The 21,659-nt window shown below is 43.4% G+C and overlaps 1 protein-coding gene across 4 annotated transcripts in view; it reads right to left on the bottom strand.

The window, feature by feature from the left end:
- The window catches only part of UGGT2 (UDP-glucose glycoprotein glucosyltransferase 2), a 428,047-nt gene that overhangs the window by 154,712 nt on the left and 251,676 nt on the right, over positions 1 to 21,659 (bottom strand). For 3 of the 4 annotated variants that reach the window (XM_088458942.1, XM_088458958.1, XM_088458966.1), the window contains exons 24-27: positions 7,439 to 7,537; positions 3,952 to 4,054; positions 861 to 940; positions 334 to 523 (exon numbers count right to left, since the gene is read on the bottom strand). In XM_088458942.1, coding sequence (XP_088315068.1) covers positions 334 to 523; positions 861 to 940; positions 3,952 to 4,054; positions 7,439 to 7,537 — 472 coding nt within the window. The remainder of the gene's footprint in view (positions 1 to 333; positions 524 to 860; positions 941 to 3,951; positions 4,055 to 7,438; positions 7,538 to 21,659) is intronic. The other variant, XM_088458949.1, reaches the window with a different exon arrangement.

Genomic DNA, 21,659 nt, shown 5'->3' with positions numbered 1-21,659 from the left:
ACACACTAGACCAACTTACATCCAATCATCCAATTAGTTGATTGGTTGGAATGAAAATCTGGTAAGGAATGAAAGTAAATGACAATCAGCAATTTTCTCCCAAACACTGGAAAATGGACAAAAACTGTTATTTGAACAAATTGTTTAGATCAAGCATTTAACAAACTTGTCTGAACGACTATTTTCATCTGTTTTCTGGCATTTAGGAGCAAATTTGTGATCAGTTACTCCTATATGTTACCAGATTTTCATTCCAACCTATCAACTAGTTGGCTGGTTGGACAGATAATCTTTAGATGTGTGGCCAGCTTAAGGTACATTTCAGTGACTCACATCTTGTAGATGGATGTTATCGAGATCACATGAGCTGTGCATCACTTCCACCAGCCAGCTCTCTGGGGTGATCATGTTCAGTGTTAGCAGAGGTGATTCAGGCATATCCAGAAACTTAGCCGAAGGACCCAGAGAAAGGCTGTTGTTACTTAAAAATGAAACTTCTGGCTCAAGTACAAGTCGGTAAAAACTGGAACAGAGAAAATACAATATGTTGCGGTCATTTTAATAACAAAAAATGTCTTTGTGGGGAATAGTTGATCTGCAATTGGCAGAAAGGCTTATAGGAAGAATACAGAACAAATATCCCTAGAAGGACAATGCTAGGAGTACTTCCTCAGAATGTTTGCAGTTATCTTTTATACTGCCTAGATTGTTTTATACTGTCTTATTAGTCCATAATACACAAAGACATTAAATATGGTTCTACGATAGTGATATCCACTAATGGATAATAAAATGATTGTAATATATTAATATAACAACAACTAATGATAGTTTATGATTATGCAAAACGTGCAACCTACCTTTTCAAGGGCATTTCTGATAATTTTGCTTTACAGTTCATGAACATTGTCAGCTTCATATCCATTAGTTGACCAAGCACCTAAATAACAAACATGCACATTAAGACTTGTATGTATACCTCTTACATAAATTATATAATTGGGGCCAAATATCCTATATAAGCACAATAAGGCACATGGCATAGAAAGACAAGTGGGGGTAACATATGATAATCAGCAGTATTCATGTTGGCTGGAATAGGAGCTGCTGAACTACAGTACTTGGTGAGAGATGAGAAAGCAGCGAGAGAATGATTAAAGTGATATATTAATGTTTTATATTGGTATTCTGCATTAAACCTTTCAGTATATTGGGTTGGTTCCTGGCAGCCATGTACTCAACTTTACTTCCATATTTTGCACTTTAAGAACTACAGTGTACCGAATGCAATAGAAACCTCTGATGGTATAATATTATTCACAATACATCTAATCTGGGTATATTTGTAACAAGCCATTCCAGGCTAAATTTTCTAACCATAGATTTTTTTTTTTTTAAATTCCAGATTTACTAAAGGCAAAAATGCCATAAAACCACCAATTTAGACACCACTAAACACATCGCCAACCCATTTTTTGGGGAAGAAAAGAAACCACCAAAGTTATCAAGCAGCAGTTTTGCAAGTGCCAGAAAACCGTCACAACCACCACCTTAAAAAAATGACGAGGTGGTGACAGGCAAAACAGCATTTTTCAGCTATCTGGTCAATCAGTAGGTGAGGAATCACCTTACATTTATAAGGGCAATCATTATGTATTAAAGAGGCAACTAACATTCATTGTATTTTATGGGAGAAAATTATTTTAATACAACGAGGGTGGTTCAATAATACCGCTTTCACACTTACATGGAAAACCTGAGTTTCTGCACGTGAACATGCATCGACCTGGGATATCGGCATGTGTGAAAAGCAACACAACCCAGCTCTTTACCAGGGTCAGGATGAGATCAGGGATTTTGCTGGGTTAATAGACCCTGGGAATTTCCCAGATCTTAAGTCTGAAAGGGGTATAAGTAACGTAACATAACCTTTCATGTGTGTAATGTAATGTTATCTATTTCATTAGAATTTCCCACCAGACCAGAGCAGTAAGACCACTGCCCCCCTCACAGTCATTAGACTGCGCCTCATATCAGTAATACTGACCCAATATCAGCTGTAAAATGGCAGGTGTGGCAGAAACATGGTCAAACACTGAGTGCATATTGTGATCAGATTTCTGTATCTACATGGCACATCAGCAGCTGAAATTCATCGTCAACTTGTCGAGGTGTACCATGATAATGTCCTGTCAAGGAAACAGTTTGGGGTTGGTGCACTGCAGGACAGACGTTCATGATGAGCAGCGATCCGGCTGGTGAAGCACGTACACCACAAATGACAATTTGTGCCGCATTGAAGGCCTGAGTCAGGAGGACAGGCACAGTGATATTGCTGATTAACTGAACATCTCACTGTTTACTGTGCACAACATTGTTCATGAGCAACTGAGGTACAGGAAAAAGTGTTCATGCTGGGTACCGAAGCAACTCACACAAGTTTACAAACCAATTAGGATGGGATTGTCTCTCATGCACTTGATGCGGTACCATGAGGGGGGAATACAGTTAATGCAGCGTATTGTTACAAGCGATGAAACGTGGGTTCATCATGTGACACCGTAGACTAAGCAAGTTTCTGTGACCTTCAAAGAAATTTAAAACAACTCCATCAACAAAGAACATCATGGTGACCGTGATTTGGGACCACAAGGGCGTGCTTCTTGTTGATTTCCTCACCAATTCCGCTACTGTGACACTTTAAGCTGGTTGCAGAGGGCAATTAGTCGAAAACAACTTGGGTTACTGTGAACAGACATCGTATTGCTGCACAATAATGCCAGCCACACTCAGCCAACCGCACACTTGAGTTGTTACGTCACTACCATTGGGAGGTACTGGAACATCCTCTCTGCAGCCCTGACCTGGCAGCGAGCGATTTCCATCTCTTTGGACCATTGAAGAAGCACCTGGGTGGACGGCAATTTGCAACTGACGGTGGCTTCAGGTGCTGGACACTGATATCTGCTATGACAGGATAGATGCCATGGGGTATTGCTGGAGCATATGCTTAGACATGTATGAGGACAATGTGGAAAAATAAACTGTACTATTGATTATACATATATGTGTGAGTTGAATAAATTTAAGCACTGAGAGGTCTTATGTTATCTTATTTATTGAACCACCCTCGAACAGTCGCAAAAAATAAGCAAAATGAATATTGAATAGAGAGAAATATTTATTATTATATTAAGGGGGCAATATTAGTGCATCTATGTGTGTATATATACTGCATATATACTGTATATATATATATATATATATATATATATATATATATATAGGCTGCATCTAAAAAAACTGATTTCTCCACACACACACACACACACACACACACACACACACACACACACACACACAGTAGAAAGAACACTGAGCTTAAGCAGATTTTAGCAGGCATACTCTGATATCTACAGGTCGTCGAGCAGGGGTGGGCAATAAGCGGACCTCCAGCTGTTGTTTAACTACAAATCCCAGCATGCGTTGTAACAGTTTTAGAATGGCCAAATAGCAAAACTGTGGTAGAGCATGCTGGGATGTGTAGTTCTACAACAGCTGGGGGCCACTTATTGCCCACCCCTATCGTAGAGGATGGATGGGTGGAGCAACCTTATTTTAGAAGACTTAAGATGCATATACACGTAACAATTTTGTGACGACTATCTGTCAGATTATTTGTCAGATTTTCTGTCAGACTTTCCCTTGAAAAGTGAACAATTTTTACAACGATGAATAAAAAATGTTCCTTCCCTTAATAATCGTTATGTTGGACAGTCTGAAATGAACTACAAACGGGAGCGCGCTTGAACGATTTTCGTTCATTGTTATAACTCATAGACTGAACCATTTTTTGAACGATAACGACGTCGTTATAGTTAAATCGTTCAAAAAATCATTACGTGTGTACGCACCTTAACACACTATGTTTTCATGGGTTTTGCAACTTACAATCAGTAAGTGTGACATCTTTTGTGCTTCTCTTGATAGAGGTTCAACCACAGCAATTACTTCTATGAAAGGGTTTGAAGTTTGAGGCTCAACCTTGATCAAACTGCAAAACAAAATAAAAAAAAAAAAGAACTACAACAGAATATCAATGCATGACCAACATGAAAATTTGCAGTAATAAAAGGTACTGGACAACATAGAATAATGCCTGTCACACATACACACCTACACGTGTCCTCTTTCATCTTTGCTGCAGTCATGCCAAACAGACCCTCTCTGCGTGCCTGGTCCTGTGAGAGTCTGCTAGCGTCTTTTTTTTGCCCAAAATGCATCTACTACGGTGCAGCAGGAGGTTGCTGATTAATTTGATATGTGCCCGATGCTAGCAGAGTTGTATGGGACCTGTCAGCTCACTCACGCCAGGCATGGTGTATGGTGGCTAGATGAAGAGCGATACATCTGCATATGCACAGTGGTGTGAAAGTTTTTGTCCCCGACTTCTTATATTTTTGCATATTTGTCACATTTGTTTCAGATCTTCAATCAAGATTGAATATAAGACAAAGACAACAACAGTAAACACAAAAATAGCTTTCAAATGAACATTTCATTTATTGAAGGGAAAAAGTTATCCATCACCAACTGGACTTGTGTGAAATAGTAATTGCAAAAAGTTAATTAAATATATAATTCTGGCAAGGATTACAAAGCGATTCCTAGGGCTCTGGGACTCCAGCAAACCACAGTGAGAGCTATTATCTCCAACTGGAGAAAAAAATGGGGGTCTATTTATTAAGCTTTGGATGGAGATAAAGTGGACAGAGATAAAGTACCAACCAACCAGCTTCTAACTGTCATTTTTTTAACCCATCTTGTGACATGGCAGTTAGAAGCTAATTGGTTGGTATTTTATCTCCATCCAAAGCTTAGTAAATAGACCCCTTAGAATAGTAGTCAGCCTGCCAAAATAACCCCAAGAGCTCATCCACGACTCATCAAGGAAGTCGCACAACAACCCAAACGAACATCTAAGGAACTGCAGGCCTCACTTGCCTCAGTTAATGTCTACACAATAAAATAGCTGTAAGTTACTAGGCAAAATACACTGCTGACCAAGAGGAAGACTTGGGTCCCAATATATCTGGCATAAAGCTAACAAAGCATTCCACAATAAGACCATCACACCAACAGTCAAACATGGTGGTGGTGGTAGTGTGATCGTGGTGGGATGCTTTGCGGTTTTTGATCAGAAAATTCTGGAGGAGATTGTACTGTCATCAGTTCATAATTGTGAAGTTCATGCGCAATTGCGTTATGTAGCAAGACAAAGATTTGTAGCACAAGAACAAGTTAACCTCTAGAAGGCTCATAAGAAAAAAAATATGTTTTGGAGAAGCCTAGTCAAAGCCCTGACTAGAATCCAAAGAAGATGCTGTGACCTTTAACGGACGGTTCATGTCTGAAAACCCTCCACGTGGTTGAATTAAAGCAATTCCACAGCGATGAGAAATACTAATCTCCATTTATCAGAGGTGTTTGGTTGCAGTTGTTGCTGCTAAAGTTGGCACAACCAATTGGGGAGTAATTCATTTTTCACATGGGTGATAGGGATTGGATAACTTTTTTCTTTAAAGAAAATTAAATGATTACTTAAACTGCATTTTGTGTTTACTCAGGTTTTATCTATCTTACTGTATATATTCACTTTTGTTTGGGGATCTCAAACAATTAAGTGTGGCAAATATGCAAGAAATCAGGCAGCGGACAAACACTTTTCACACAAACACACGTATAAACAGATATACACATGCATTTCTTCAGTGTATGGCTAAAGGTCTCCCAACCATCCCAATTTCGGCAGGATAGTCCCGAAATGAGAGCTATATCCTACTGTCACAAGCAGAGCAGGTCTCCATTGTCCCATTATATGGGTAGTACAAATGATATGACCTAGAGTTGTGTCATCTAGCCTCAATATTCCATGTGGCACAATATGCCTAGTCTGACTGACCTGCCAGGTCCTGTGTGACAAAGAAGCATGTTGGGGCGAAAAAGACGCAAAAAGATCTGGTGCGCCGAAAGTGGCTGTTTGGCATGACTGTAGCAACAATGTATGAAGAAACATCTGTAGCTCACAACAAATCAGCAGTGAATGAGTGTCACATGCAGCTGTAGTGAAAGTAAGATTGGTAGGAACAGGGGGCACTCTTGGGAGATTAGGGGAGCTTGTGGACAACTGGAGCTTAGCCATAACCACTGCTACAATCCTCTTACTGATATTTCAGTAATTAAAAGATCCAAACTAATTTTTATATTTTATTGAGTATGAGAAGAGACCTAAAATATGACTGACTGCCTTTAAAACCACCTGGTGGTGTGATCTAGATATATCGAACATAACTGCATACTCCAAAAAAGCCATTCTCCTAAGTCAAGACATAAAGACACTTTCTATGGCGAACTGGCCAATTTGGTGATCAGGGCAAGCCAGAGAAAAAAAAATCATTATCCTCCCTGCGCCCCCCACACCATATACATCTCACTTAAGATGACACCTCACACTTCGTTTTTACAGTCAATATACCATATGGTTTTAATGATTTACAGGTCAAAAACCTAATATTTACACAAAAATGGGCATAAGTATTTTGGGGCAAAACATTTTTTTTGTTTACTTTTTAAATGTATTTCTACTTCAATCTATGTAGAACTAATGTCAAGTCATCTGAAATAGTTCCTAAACACACTGAAAACAAAATTTTCTATCTATCCTTAAAGTGTATATTTTGTACTTGGCCTCCAATCTTTGTCATTAGATAATATAGCATATAATGGCGGCTCTTCATGACAATCAAGCCAGAAAAACCTCTTCACAGCAAGCAAGATGGATACATGGAGTTACATCAACTATTCCACTATATTTAACGGATATGATTTGTAAAAAAAAAAAAATTGAAGTTTGATCAAAAACCCCAAATATATATATATATATATATATATATATATATAATGTAAATGTTCTGACTCTTCAGAGCTGCAGCGTGACTGTTTGCTCATGGTCTGTGACAGATAAAATACAGAAGAGTCTGTTTACCAACATCAAAACAGTTGCTTTTTCTACAGTTCTACAATTTGTCTTTGACTTTTTTTTAAGAGTTATGAAAAAGTGCAGTACATAGGTTATTTATGATGTAATGCTTACACAACTGCATGTTACTGTAAAATTTTATGTTAAGTTTTTCTTTTAATTTACCTTATAAGCAGTTGATATGGATATTTGTATTCCTTGACCTCTTTGCTGCCAAGCTAACTTATTTCCAATTCAATTACTTTACATACTCTCAAATTAGGCAATTTCAACATTCCCATTCACAAACGCACTATCTTTGCTATCACCCAACTTCTGCTCCCTCGTTTCTTCAAATTTGGCCTTCTCCCTTTCCATCCACAACCGGATTTCTTTTAGAACAACATGTAGGCTACTTACCTATGTTTCTGTTTCACAAACTTCAGATCTTGCCTTGGCTCTCCTTTGGGCATAGATGAGAGAAGAGAATCCACCTTCATAACCAAATCACTTGAACTACTTAAAAATACCAAAATGTGACATTTTTATAATTAATATTAAGAGACAGAAGAAATATGATGAAGAGCAAGGTTTAAATAACTATAACATTCTCATAATGCCCTATATTATAAGATAATTGCATAATTGCTTCCACCACATTATGGTGTGCTAGATGTGCACTAATGCACCTGGGGACTATGGGGTCTATTTATCAAGCAGTGAAAAGTGAACCAGTGGAGAAGTTGCCCATAGCAACCAATCAGCTCCTACCTATTATTTTATAGACTGTACTTGTCCCTTTTTATGAACAATTAACATAGCGGATATCCCTAAAAACCATTAAGATAGAGAGGTACGTGAGTACACTTGACCTTAACAGTGAAGAAATTAACTTTTCGGGACTATGAGTACAGGAAAAGCTTCCATAGAAGGGGATATGCACCACTTCCCGTACATCAAAGTATGCAATAATTGGCATATATTCATTTATATGGAGATTATATTTTATGGATATGACTTTTATACCTGTATGGATCTGTTATGATATATATTGAGTTAGAAAAAAATAGATGAACTATGACCCGGAAGCTATGATCCCCCATCTTATATAAGGATAGCGTTATTGATCTCCTGCCATATTGCCCTGACGAAGAGCACTAGCTCGATACGCGTTGGCCTATAACAGGAGAGTTCCAGGATTTTATGTGCACAATGAGGATAGCGTTGACAGTTCTGTGTGAAGGGAGCTGTCACAAGCCACTCATGCGAATGCTGGGGGACCGTTTGCTGAACTCCTCCAATCAACTGTCGATCATCCCTGCTCTATTCTGGATTGGTTCCTGCGGCTATTTCCTTCTGGTGAAAACGCTGCTCCGATGCTGGTGATAGCGTTTCACATGTATCCGGTTCTGGCATTGTCTCCTGTTTTCCAGTCGAGTACCCAGTCTTCCTGTCTGCTTTGATATCCACTACCTGGCGTTTGTGTCATCTAGGCGGCACAGTCTGCATACCAACTATCTGTCGTTTTGAGTCATCTAGGCGGCATGGTCTGCATGTCTACTTCCTGCCTTTTGTATCATCCAGGCGGCACGGGCCGCATTCCAGTGTCCAGTTGCTTGTGTCAACCTGGCGGCACATGTCGCACTCCAGCGTCCAAAGTTCGCAATCCAGCATACCACCGTTTGTGTTAACCCACCAGCACAGGCCGCAATCCAGCATCCAAAGTATGCAATTTAGCATACCACTGTTTGTATCAACCCGGGGACACAGGCCACAATCCAGTGACTACTAGCCAAGGCTTACCAGCCCTCACGGCTGCTGCACGGCCCAAAGGCTGCACCTTGTTCTACGGCCTCTAAGCCACTGCTAGCCAAGAAATCTCCAGCTCTCAAGGCTGCTGCATGGCCCAAAGGCCACACCTTGTTCTACAGCCCCTAGGCCACTACTAGTCAAGAACTCACCAGCCCTCAAGGCTGCTCCATGGCCGCAGCTAGCCAAATATACCATCCCTCAAGGCTGTTGCAGGACTTATTTATCTTAGTTAATACCTCAGTTCCTAATATTATCACCGGCAAAAAAAGAATTGTTTTGAGAACTTTTTTTTTTTTTTTACATAGAGGCATTCATCTGTTTAACTCTTTATTCATGGGACCTGCTCAGAATCCTGCGCAAATTCTTGAAGTCCAGATTCAGGTTCTGACCCAGAAAGTGCAGGAACTTTCCCTCCGAATGGAGGAGACTCTAGCGGCTCCTGCCCGTCCTACTGTAATCGAGCCTAAATTGAATATGCCGAACCAGTTTTCAGGGAACCGCAAGGACTTCTTAAACTTTAAAGAGAGCTGTAAACTCTATTTTACGCTCAGACCCATATCCTCGGGTTCTGAGGTTCAACGATTTGGGATTGTAATGTCCCTCTTACGAGGAAACCCCCAAACTTGGGTTTCAGCCTTCCTTCCACCTCAACTGCACTACAGACTGTGGACTCCTTTTTCACAGGCTTGGAATTGCTCTATGACGATCCAGACAAAGCAGCCATGGCTAAGGCTAGCCTCTGGATTTTAAAACAGGAGAACAGGGCAGCGGAGGCTTACTGTATGGAGTTCCGTAAGTGGGCCTTTGTATGTACTGCGTTCCGTTGAGTCGGGTAAAGGCATGGTTTAGATGGTAGTGGAGAGTTGCATCTAGGCTTTGCATCCATCTCTCCAGAAAATTCAGTCCTCTTCCCACAGTACTCAAGTCACCATACGCTCAAGTTTCTGTTTCTGCCTTTGTTGATAGTGGAGCTGCAGATAACTTCATGGACCTGGCATTCTTTGAAACACTGGGACTTACTCCTGAACCGTTATGTAGTCCAGTTACAGTCATTGGTCTGGATGGCAGAAATATTTTCAAGGTTTTGATTGCTTTACGGACTCCTCCATTACAATTGGCCATTGGAGCTCTGCATCTTGAAGAGTTATTGTTTCTCCTTCTTCAATGTCTGCTGGCTCCCATAGTACTGGGATTACCTTGGCTAAAGAAGCATAACCCGGTGATCCAATGTCAAACTGGTGAAATACTGCAGTGTGGATCTTTTTGTTTTGACCACTGTTTTTCTCACCCTGTTCATCTAGCTGCGGCCATTACATCAGAGTCTCTGCCAATCCCAGCTCCCTATAGTGACCTTGCCGAAGTATTTTCTAACTAAGGCCGATGTTCTACCACCTCATCGGTAGTTCAATTGTACCATCGATCTTTTACCTGGTACCAGGCTCCCCAAAGGCAGGTTATACACCTTGTCTGTCCCTGAGAGTAAAGCTATGCAGGCGTATATCCAGGAGGCTCTGGAAAAGGGATTTATTCGGCCATCCAAGTCCCCGGTAGGAGCAGGTTTCTCATTCAGAAAAAAGATGGATCACTCCAACCTTGCATTGATTTTAGAGGATTGAACAAGATCACAGTCAAAAATGCGTATCCCCTGCCGCTCATCTCAGTCCTCTTCGAACAACTGCAAGAGGCTTCTATTTTTTCGAAGATTGACCTGCGGGGAGCATATATATCCTTATCCGCATTCGGGAAGATGAGTGGAAGACGGCATTCAACACCCACTCGGGGCATTTCCAATACCTTGTCATGCCGTTTGGTCTCTCCAAAGCCCTAGCCATCTTCCAGGACTTTATCAATGAGGTCATAAGAGATTTCCTGGGAATCTTTGCTGTAGTCTACCTGGATAATATTCTCATCTATTCCAAGTCCGTGAAACAGCATGGACAGCACATAAGACTGGCGTTGCAGAGACTTCTTGACAACAATTTATATGCCAAGTTGGAGAAATGTGAATTAGAGGTGGAAGAGGTCTCCTTCTTGGGTTACATCAGCTCCTCTCATGGGTTCGCCATGGATCCTAATAAGGTGAAGGCCATCCTGGTTTGGGAGCAACCCACATTCCTTGAGTTTGCAAATTATTAGCGCGGGTTTATCAAATCTTTCTCCTCAATCACTTCACTCATCTTAGAGTTGACAAAGAAGGGGCTGATGTAGCTAATTGGTCCTCCAGCGCCATTCACACTTTCAACTCTCTCAGTACGGCTTTCGTGTCTGCTCCTGTCCTTCGACATCCCAATCCAGATCTTCCTTTCGTGGTTGAAGTGGACGCTTCCGAGATTAGAGTTGGAGCCATCCTTTCTCAAAGGGATATGAAAGATGACAAGCTACACCCATTCACCTTTTTCTCTGGGAAATTTGATTCAGCGGAGAGAAACTATGATGTGGGCAACCAAGAGCTTCTGGCCATTAAGTGGGCATTTGAAGACTGGAGACACTGGTTAGAGGGGGCTAACCATGTCATCTCTGTTCTGATTGACCATAAAAATCTGGCCTATATTGAAACTGCCAAGAGACTAAGGGCTTCTTTCAGAGGCGGCCGTACGGTCTACGACCGCACGGCCGCCTCAATGTTTGTCCAGGTTGCATGCAAAGGAGGGAGCCGGCTCCTTCGTGCGCATGCGTGAGACCCGCTACGACCGACAGCATCGGTCGTAGCGGGTCTTTCCAAAGGGGGCGAGCTGTCGATGTTGATTGACAGCTCGCCCCATTTGGAAGGTGGGCCGGGGGGGTGGCAGCCCAAACGGAGGCGTTCCCATGGGAACGCCTGCCATTTGGGGGAGGTCCCACTGACATCACTAGTGATGTCAGTGGAGAGCTTCCGGCTCTGACAGAGCCAGAAGCTCTCTGGGGCTTACGACAAGTGAGACCTTACCCTAGGGTCTTGTCGTAAGCCCCGATGGTCGCGATGGCTTATGACCATCGCGACCATCACCCTAGCGGTCGTTAGAGCTGTGGGTGTAAACCCACAGCCTAACGACCGAAACAGAGGCGGCCGGTCAGGATGGACAGTTTCTGAGCGACCGCTTGCATCCTCCGACCGCCTCTGAATGAGGGCCTGAATACTTGGCAAACACGATGGGCCCTGTTCTTCACCTGCTTCAATTATATCATCTCCTTTCGACCAGGTTCCAAGAACGTGAAGGTGGATGCCCTTTCTCGTAGCTTTCCCATCGCTCATTGTCCTAGTATTAAAGAAGAGACCATCATTCCAGCTTCCCGGATTCATCTAGCCTTGACTAGAACCTTGCTGATTCCCTTAGGCAATGCAAGTCTGAAGTTCCTCCTGAAATGCCTCCAGGATTGATGTTTTTCCCTGAGAAATCTCTTAAGGCAGTCCTGAATGACTTCCACTCGTTCAAAGCTGTTAGTCATCCAGGCATCGCTAGAACTCTTGAACTACTTTCCCATTCAGTTTGGTGGCAGTCCATGTCTCATGATGTTCAAGAGTTTGTGGCGGCTTGTAATGTCTGTTGTCTAATGTCCACTGCCTACTCCTTCTAAACCTTGGACCCATATTGCTATGGATTTTGTGGTTGATCTTCCATTTTCTTCATGCTGTTCTATCATCTGGATCATTGTGGATCAATTCTCTAAGATGGTTCATTTTGTCCCCCTCATCAAATTGCCTTCAGCCAAAGAGTTGGCAGTGCTCTTTATTCAACATGTTTTTAGACTGCATTGACTTCCATTGCATATTGTCTCTGATCGACGGACTCAATTTGTTGCCCGCTTCTGGAGGTGTTTTTGTGCGGCCCTGGGTATCAATGTCAGCCTGTCATCGGGTTAGCATCCACAGTCCAGCAGACAGACGGAGCAGGCCAATCAGTCTCTGCAGCAGTATCTCTGCTGTTTTGTCTCTTAAGCTGGGTACACATGTAAAGATTTTCTGTCCAACCATCCAACTAGTTGATTGGTTGGAATGAAAATCTGGTAACATATGGGAGTAACTGATGATCAGCAATTTGCTACTAAATGCCAAAAAAACAGATGAAAATGGACGTTCAGACAAGTTTGTTAAATGTTTGATCTAAACAATTTGTTCAAACAACAGTTTTTGTCCATTTTCCGGCTTTTGGGAGCAAATTGCTGATTGTCATTTGCTTTCATACCTTACCAGATTTGTATTCCAACGAATCAACTAGTTGGATGGTTGGACAGAAAATCTTTATGTGTGTCCCCAGCTTAAGTGTCAAGACGACTGGGTTCCACTTCTGCCCTTTGCTGAATTACATACAACTCCTGACATTCTGCTTCCTCCGTCTCTCCTTTTTACTGCAATTTTGGGATGCATCCTAGGAGTAATTCTTTTGAAACCACATCAACTAGAACTCCATCTTCTTCTGTTTCAAGGCTATGGTCAGTCTGGATGAAGTTGCACCATACTCTCCTACAAGCATCAGGTCGGTCCAAGGTGTGGGCTGACAAACGTCGTAGGACCTGTCATTTCAAAGTAGGAGACTTGATTTGGCTGTCCTCCAGGAACATTAATCTACAGCAGAGATCACAGAAGTTGGGCCCCACATTCATTGGCCCATTTAGAATCATTTCATAAGTTAATCCTGTGGCCTTTCAACTGAAATTGCCAAGTACTCTAAGGATCAACAATACATTTCATTGTTCTCTCCTGAAGCCGGTGTTCTATTCCTCCAGGTTTACTTCTAGGCGTTCAGTCAGTCCTCCACCAGTGCTCATCCAGGGTCGCCAGGAGTTTGTGGTGGAGAAGATCCTTGATTCCAGACTCTCACAGGGCAGCCTTCAATTCTTAGTCCACTGGAAGGAATATGAAGCAGAGGAGTGCTCCTGGGTTCCCGAAAGAGCCTTACATGCTCCTATCCAGAAGAAAAAGTTTTCTGAGAACTTTCCTGGGAAACCAGGGTTTAGGGTTTCCTTAACCCCTCGTCAAGTGGGGGTACTCTCACAAGCCGCTCATGCAAATGCCTGGGGACCGTTCGCTGAACTCCTCCTGTCAACTGTCCATCATCCCTACTCTGTTTTGGATTGGTTCCTAGGGCTATTTCCTTCTGGTGCGAACACTGCTCCGATGCCGGTGATAGCGTCCAGTTGCTTGTGTCAACCCGGCGGCACAGGCCGCACACTCCTGCATCCATCTGCTTGTGTCAACCCGGCGGCAAAGGCCGCACTCCAGCGTCCAGCTGCTTGTGTCAACCCAGCGGCACAGGTTGCACTCCAGAGTCCAAAGTTTGCAATCCAGCGTACCATCGCTTGTGTCAACCCAGCGGCACAGGCCGCAATCCAGCATCCAAAGTACGCAATCCAGCATAACACCGTTTGTGTCAACCCTGCGGCACAGGGCGCACTCCAGTGTCCAGCTGCTTGTGTCAACCCGGCGGCACAGGTCACACTCCGACGTTCAAAGTACGCAATCCAGCATCCAGCTGCTTGTGTCAACCCGGGGGCACAGGTCGCACTCCAGCGTCCAAAGTTCGCAATCCAGTGTACCATCGCTTATGTCAACCCAGCAGCACAGGCCGCAATCCAGCATCCAAAGTACGCAATCCAGCATACCACCATTTGTGTCAACCCGGCGACACAGGCCACAATCTAGCAACTTACCAGCCCTCAAGGCTGCTGCACGGCCCAAAGGCCTCACCTTGTTCTACGGCCCCTAGGCCACTACTAGCCAAGAACTCTATAGCTCTCAAAGCTGCAGCACGGCCCAAAGGCCGCATTTTGTTCTACGACCCCTAGGCCATTAGTAGTCAAGAACTTACCAGCCCCCAAGGCTGTTGCAGGATTTATTTATCTCGGTTAATACCTCAGTTCCTAAGAGGAGCAAGCAGAGTCCGAGGCTCCAGAGCCTCATTCTCAAGAAAGACCTGTTTTCCTTTCTCAACAATCACATATCTGGTAACGTCCCCATCTGTACCATTGTGATTTCGTTTTATTTGATTTTATGTCTTAAATGAATATCTACATTATATAACCATTGTTGAGAGAAACAGAATAAATTGATTAAATGTTTTTACGCTATGAGGATGTTTATTTTTCATGTTAACGAAATATACATGATCCAATCACTATTAAGTGACAAGAAGACTATCACCATATAAGGGAAGCAATTAAGTATAATTTTATTTCCATAACTACTGTGTGATTTGCCTATATACTGTCACATATTAGTAAAAAGCGCCAGGAACTTTGTTTTTATCTTGAGCAGTTTATTGGGGAATTCAGTGCACCAGTAAAAGGATAGATAGAAAAGAACTTTGTTTGGTGAGTACTCTGAAAAAAATTTAATTGGATAATATTAAGAATCAACTTTTAATATGCCAATGTTAAAATATTACTCTGTCATAATGAGCAAGAAAATTAAGTTTAAAAGGTAGTTGTGCATACTATTCCTTGTAGATACATACTCTATATGTCAGTGATCATACAACTGACAGTAGGTAGAGATGGTATACATAATGCTACCAAGCCAATATTTAAATCTCTGACGTTGTTCACAATGAAAATTTTGCACACATAAATAAAGATTATTTCAAATAATATAGAGAAACCGTAAAAAAGTGCATATAGGAGATATAAATTCCCCTTGCCTTTATATTAATGGTGAAATATCACACAGTTGTATAGTAAATGAATATCATAATAAAAGTGCTAGTTTCCCTAGACTTCAATTTGTCTCCATGATATTATCCTTTTTAAGAAAAGAAAGTATAAGGATGGTCAGTGTAAAGAAACTGCTATTTCTGACTCCTCAATTTTACTATGATTATAATAGCTACATGTATTACTATGAATCTGAGAAAGTGTAACATATTGAATATCATTTAATACTTAGAGAGATAAAAGGAGAAGGTTTTAAGATGTTAACATATATAAGTATTAAATGATATTCAATATGTTACACTTTCTCAGATTCATAGTAATACATGTAGCTATTATAATCATTGTAACAATGAGGAGTCAGAAATAGCAGTTTCTTTACACTGACCATCCTTATACTTTCTTTTCTTAAAAATGATAATATCATGGAGACAAATTGAAGTCTAGGAATACTAGTAATTTTATTATGATATTCATTTACCATACAACTGTGTGATATTTCACCATTAATATATAGGCAAGGGGAATTTATATCTCCTATATGCACTTTATTTGTTTCAATGATTATAATAGCTACATGTATTACTATGCATCTGAGAAAGTGTAACATATTTTTGAAACTAAGATAGAAATACAGCAAATTTTATTACCATCTTTGTATCAAAACAAAGACATAATAATCTGACAATAATGCTTAAATGTTTTTTTGGATTGCAAACTGAAGGTTATTGAATATCATTTAATACTTATATATGTTAACATCTTAAAACCTTCTCCTTTTGTCTCTCTATTAACTGATGATTATTAGGGGTGAGCGGGTTCGGATTTCTGAAATCCGAACCCCCCCCCGATCCGAGGCAGATCCGAGTCAGGCTCGACTTTTCCCGCCTGACTCGGATCTGAAATCGAGGCAAAACGTCATCATCCCGCCTTCCGGGTCTCGCGGGTTTTGGATCCTATACAAGGTACCCGCGTCGGCGCCATTTTCTTACTCGGCTGTGGACAGTGAAGAGGGAGGGTGGGAGTTAGGGCTGGCTGGGCTGTGTAGTGTAGTGCAGAGTAGTGTTGTGCTGTGCTGTGCTGCGCTGTGCTGCTGTTGTTAATAGGGGCTGTGTCCACTACTTCAAAGTCCATAGAGGCTGGCTGGACTGTGCAGTCAGTTGTCCATAGGGGCTGTGTCCACTCCAAAGTCCTGTGCAGTGTCCCAGTCCTAAAGGGGTGCTGTAGTGTTGTCCAGGGGGTGTTCTGTTCGTCAGGGGTGCTCCCCCCAAGTGCTAAAAAAAAATTATTTTCTGTGTTTGTGAATTTTGTGCGCAGTAGCCGCACGTGCATCAACAAAGTAGTGCCAAGCGTGCGCCTGTGTCATAAGTAAAGGGCCGGCTGGCTTGACCGTTAAAGGGTGCTGTAACCCCCAAAGTACACTCCAAACCAAATAAAAAAATATTTTCTGTGTTTGTGAATTGTGTGCGCAGTAGCCGCACGTGCATCAACAAAGTAGTGCCAAGCGTGCGCCTGTGTCATAAGTAAAGGGCCGGCTGGCTTGACCGTTAAAGGGTGCTGTAACCCCCAAAGTACACTCCAAACCAAATAAAAAAATATTTTCTGTGTTTGTGAATTGTGTGCGCAGTAGCCGCACGTGCATCAACAAAGTAGTGCCAAGCGTGCGCCTGTGTCATAAGTAAAGGGCCGGCTGGCTTGACCGTTAAAGGGTGCTGTAACCCCCAAAGTACACTCCAAACCAAATAAAAAAATATTTTCTGTGTTTGTGAATTGTGTGCGCAGTAGCCGCACGTGCATCAACAAAGTAGTGCCAAGCGTGCGCCTGTGTCATAAGTAAAGGGCCGGCTGGCTTGACCGTTAAAGGGTGCTGTAACCCCCAAAGTACACTCCAAACCAAATAAAAAAATATTTTCTGTGTTTGTGAATTGTGTGCGCAGTAGCCGCACGTGCATCAACAAAGTAGTGCCAAGCGTGCGCCTGTGTCATAAGTAAAGGGCCGGCTGGCTTGACCGTTAAAGGGTGCTGTAACCCCCAAAGTACACTCCAAACCAAATAAAAAAATATTTTCTGTGTTTGTGAATTGTGTGCGCAGTAGCCGCACGTGCATCAACAAAGTAGTGCCAAGCGTGCGCCTGTGTCATAAGTAAAGGGCCGGCTGGCTTGACCGTTAAAGGGTGCTGTAATCCCCAAAGTACACTCCAAACCAAATAAAATATTTTCTGTTTGTGAATTGTGTGCGCAGTAGCCGCACGTGCATCAGCAAAGGAGCAGCGCCAAGCGTGCGCCTGTGTCATAAGTAAAGGGCCAGCTGGCTTGACCGTTAAAGGGTGCTGTAACCCCCAAAGTACACTCCAAACCAAATAAAAAAATATTTTCTGTGTTTGTGAATTGTGTGCGCAGTAGCCGCACGTGCATCAACAAAGTAGTGCCAAGCGTGCGCCTGTGTCATAAGTAAAGGGCCGGCTGGCTTGACCGTTAAAGGGTGCTGTAACCCCCAAAGTACACTCCAAACCAAATAAAGAAATATTTTCTGTGTTTGTGAATTGTGTGCGCAGTAGCCGCACGTGCATCAACAAAGTAGTGCCAAGCGTGCGCCTGTGTCATAAGTAAAGGGCCGGCTGGCTTGACCGTTAAAGGGTGCTGTAACCCCCAAAGTACACTCCAAACCAAATAAAAAAATATTTTCTGTGTTTGTGAATTGTGTGCGCAGTAGCCGCACGTGCATCAACAAAGTAGTGCCAAGCGTGCGCCTGTGTCATAAGTAAAGGGCCGGCTGGCTTGACCGTTAAAGGGTGCTGTAACCCCCAAAGTACACTCCAAACCAAATAAAAAAATATTTTCTGTGTTTGTGAATTGTGTGCGCAGTAGCCGCACACGCATCAACAAAGTAGTGCCAAGCGTGCGCCTGTGTCATAAGTAAAGGGCCGGCTGGCTTGACCGTTAAAGGGTGCTGTAATCCCCAAAGTACACTCCAAACCAAATAAAATATTTTCTGTTTGTGAATTGTGTGCGCAGTAGCCGCACGTGCATCAGCAAAGGAGCAGCGCCAAGCGTGCGCCTGTGTCATAAGTAAAGGGCCAGCTGGCTTGACCGTTAAAGGGTGCTGTAACCCCCAAAGTACACTCCAAACCAAATAAAAAAATATTTTCTGTGTTTGTGAATTGTGTGCGCAGTAGCCGCACGTGCATCAACAAAGTAGTGCCAAGCGTGCGCCTGTGTCATAAGTAAAGGGCCGGCTGGCTTGACCGTTAAAGGGTGCTGTAACCCCCAAAGTACACTCCAAACCAAATAAAGAAATATTTTCTGTGTTTGTGAATTGTGTGCGCAGTAGCCGCACGTGCATCAACAAAAGTAGTGCCAAGTGTGCGCCTGTGTCATAAGTAAAGGGCCGGCTGGCTTGACCGTTAAAGGGTGCTGTAGCCCCCAAAGTACACTCCAAACCAAATAAAAAATATTTTCTGTGTTTGTGAATTGTGTGCGCAGTAGCCGCACGTGCATCAACAAAGGAGCAGTGCCAAGTGTGCGCCTGTGTCCCATAAGTAAAGAGCCAGCTGGCTCATTTCTTAAAGGGTGGTGTAACCCACAAAGTGCACTACTCTCCAGCAAAAATAAAAAAATATTTTCTGTGTTTGTGTGCGCCTTAGCCGCACGTATATATCAAATTGATATAACATAAATGGAGGACCAAACTTTCTCCGATAAAAATAAAATAGAGAAAGATCAAGAACCACTTCCTCCTAGTGCTGAAGCTGCTGCCACTAGTCATGACAGACGATAACATGCCATCAACGTCGTCTGCCAAGGCCGATGCCCAATGTCATAGTAGAGGGCACATACAATCCCAAATGACAAAGTTCAGGAAACTTGCCAATATGCCATTTATGACACGGAGTGGCAAGGAACGGCTAAGGTCTTTCCCTATGACTAGTGTGTGTCATACTAGTATGACTAGTATCTTCATGACTAGTGGTTCAGCTTCACATGACGATGGAAGCCCTCCTCCCGCTAAAAAAATCAAACGAGATAAGCTGGCAAAAGCACAGCAAAGAACTGTGCGTTCTAAGAAGATATCACAAATCCCCAAGGAGAGTCCAAGTGTGGTAGTGGTTGCGATGCCTGACCTTCCCAGCACTGGACGGGAAGAGGTGGCTCTTTCCACCAATTGCACGCCCCCTGCAAGTGCTGAAAGGAGCACCCACAGTCCACTTGCTGATATGCAAATTGAAGAGGTCACTGTTGAAGTACAACAGGATGAGGATACTGGTGTAGCTGGCGCTGAGGAGGAAGTTGGCGAGGAGGATTCTGATGGTGATGTGGTTTGTTTAAATCAGGCTCCGGGGGAGACAGTTGTTGTCCGTGGGATGAAAAAGCCCATCACGGTCATGCCTGGGCAGAAGACCAAACATTCCACCTCTTTGGTCTGGCAATATTTCTATCCAAATCCGGACAACAACTGTCTTGCCATATGTACCATATGTAAAGGTGGAATAAGTAGGGGTAGGGACGTTAACCACCTAGGAACATCCTCCCTTATACGGCACCTGCGGCACGTTCATAATAAGTTACTGTCAAGTTCAGAAACTTTGGCTAAGACCGTAAGCAGTCCAGGGACACCTAAATCCCGTTGTCCTGTTGTATCTAAGCGCCTGCAAACCATACCGTCAACTCCCTCCTTGTCAATTTCCTCCTTAGTCAGGATCGGAAGGAGTCCTGCAGGCCATGTCACTGGCATGACTGACTCTCCTATCCGGGATTCCTCCGGAGGATCCTGCATTGCTACGCCTCCTGCTGCCGCTGCTGCTGCTGGGAGTCATTCATCATCCCAGAGAGGAAGTAGGAACACCACTACTTTACTAAACAATTGACCCTCCAACAGTCCTTAGCGAGGAGGATGAAGTATGACAGCAGTCATCCTGAAGCAAAACGTATAACTGAGGCCTTGACTGCTATGTTGGTGTTAGACGTGCATCCGGTATCCGCCATTAGTGCAGTGGGATTTAGACAATTGATGGAGGTAGTGTGTCCCCGGTTCCAAATCCCGTCTAGATTCCACTTCACTAGGCAGGCGATACCGAGACTGTACAGAAACGTCAGAAAAAGTGTCCTCAGTATCCTGAAAAATGCCATTGTACCTAATGTCCACTTAACCACGGACATGTGGACAAGTGGAACAGGGCAGACTAAGGACTATATGACTGTAACAGCCCACTGGGTAGATGTATCACCTTACGCAGCAACAGCAGCAGCGTCACCAGTAGCAGCATCTCAGAAACGCCAGCTCGTTCCAAGGCAGGCTACGCTGTGTATCACCGGTTTCAGTAAGAGGCACACCGCCGACAACCTCTTAGAGAAACTGAGGGAAATCATCGCCCAGTGGCTTACCCCACTTAGACTCTCCTGGGGATTTCTGATATCTGACAATGCCACCAATATTGTGCGGGCATTACATCTGGGCAAATTCCAGCACGTCCCATGTTTTGCTCACACAATAAACTTGGTGGTGCAGAATTTTCTGAAAAGCGACAGGGGCGTGCAGGAGACGCTTTGGGTGGCCCGAAAAATTTCTGGCCACTTTCGCCATTCAGCGACTGCGTGCCGAAAACTGGAGCGCCAGCAAACACTCTTGAACCTGCCCCACCATCACCTGAAGCAAGAGGTTGTGACGCGGTGGAACTCAACCCTCTATATGCTTCAGAGGATGGAGGAGCAGCAAAAGGCCATACATCCACCTATGACATAGGCAAAGGAGGGGGTATGCACCTGACTCAAGCGCAGCGGAGAATGATTTCCGTGTTGTGCAAGGTTCTCCAGCCCTTCGAACTTGCCACACGTGAAGTCAGTTCAGACACTGCCAGCTTGAGTCAGGTCATTCCCCTCATCAGGCTTTTGCAGAAGCAGCTGGAGAAAGTGAAGGAGGAGCTAAGACGGAGCGATTCCGCTCGGCATGTGGGACTTGTGGATGAAGCCCTTCATTCGCTTTGCCAGGATTCCAGGGTGGTCAATCTGTTGAAATCAGACCACTACATTTTGGCCACCGTGCTCGATCCTAGGTTTAAAGCCTATGTGGTGTCTCTCTTTCCGGCCGACACAAGCCTGCAGAGGTGCAAAGACCTGCTGGTGAACACACTGTCAGCTGAAGCGGAACATGACACGTCAACAGCTCCTTCTTCATTTTCTCCCGCAACTGGGGCTGCCAGGAAAAAAC

The sequence above is a fragment of the Taudactylus pleione genome, unplaced genomic scaffold (genome assembly GCF_031769625.1).
Source record: "Taudactylus pleione unplaced genomic scaffold, aTauple2 ptg000041l, whole genome shotgun sequence".
Taxonomy (NCBI): Eukaryota; Metazoa; Chordata; class Amphibia; order Anura; family Myobatrachidae; genus Taudactylus; species Taudactylus pleione.
The sequence above is the reverse complement of the archived record's forward strand: the minus strand, read 5'-3'. Positions and strand labels throughout refer to the sequence as shown.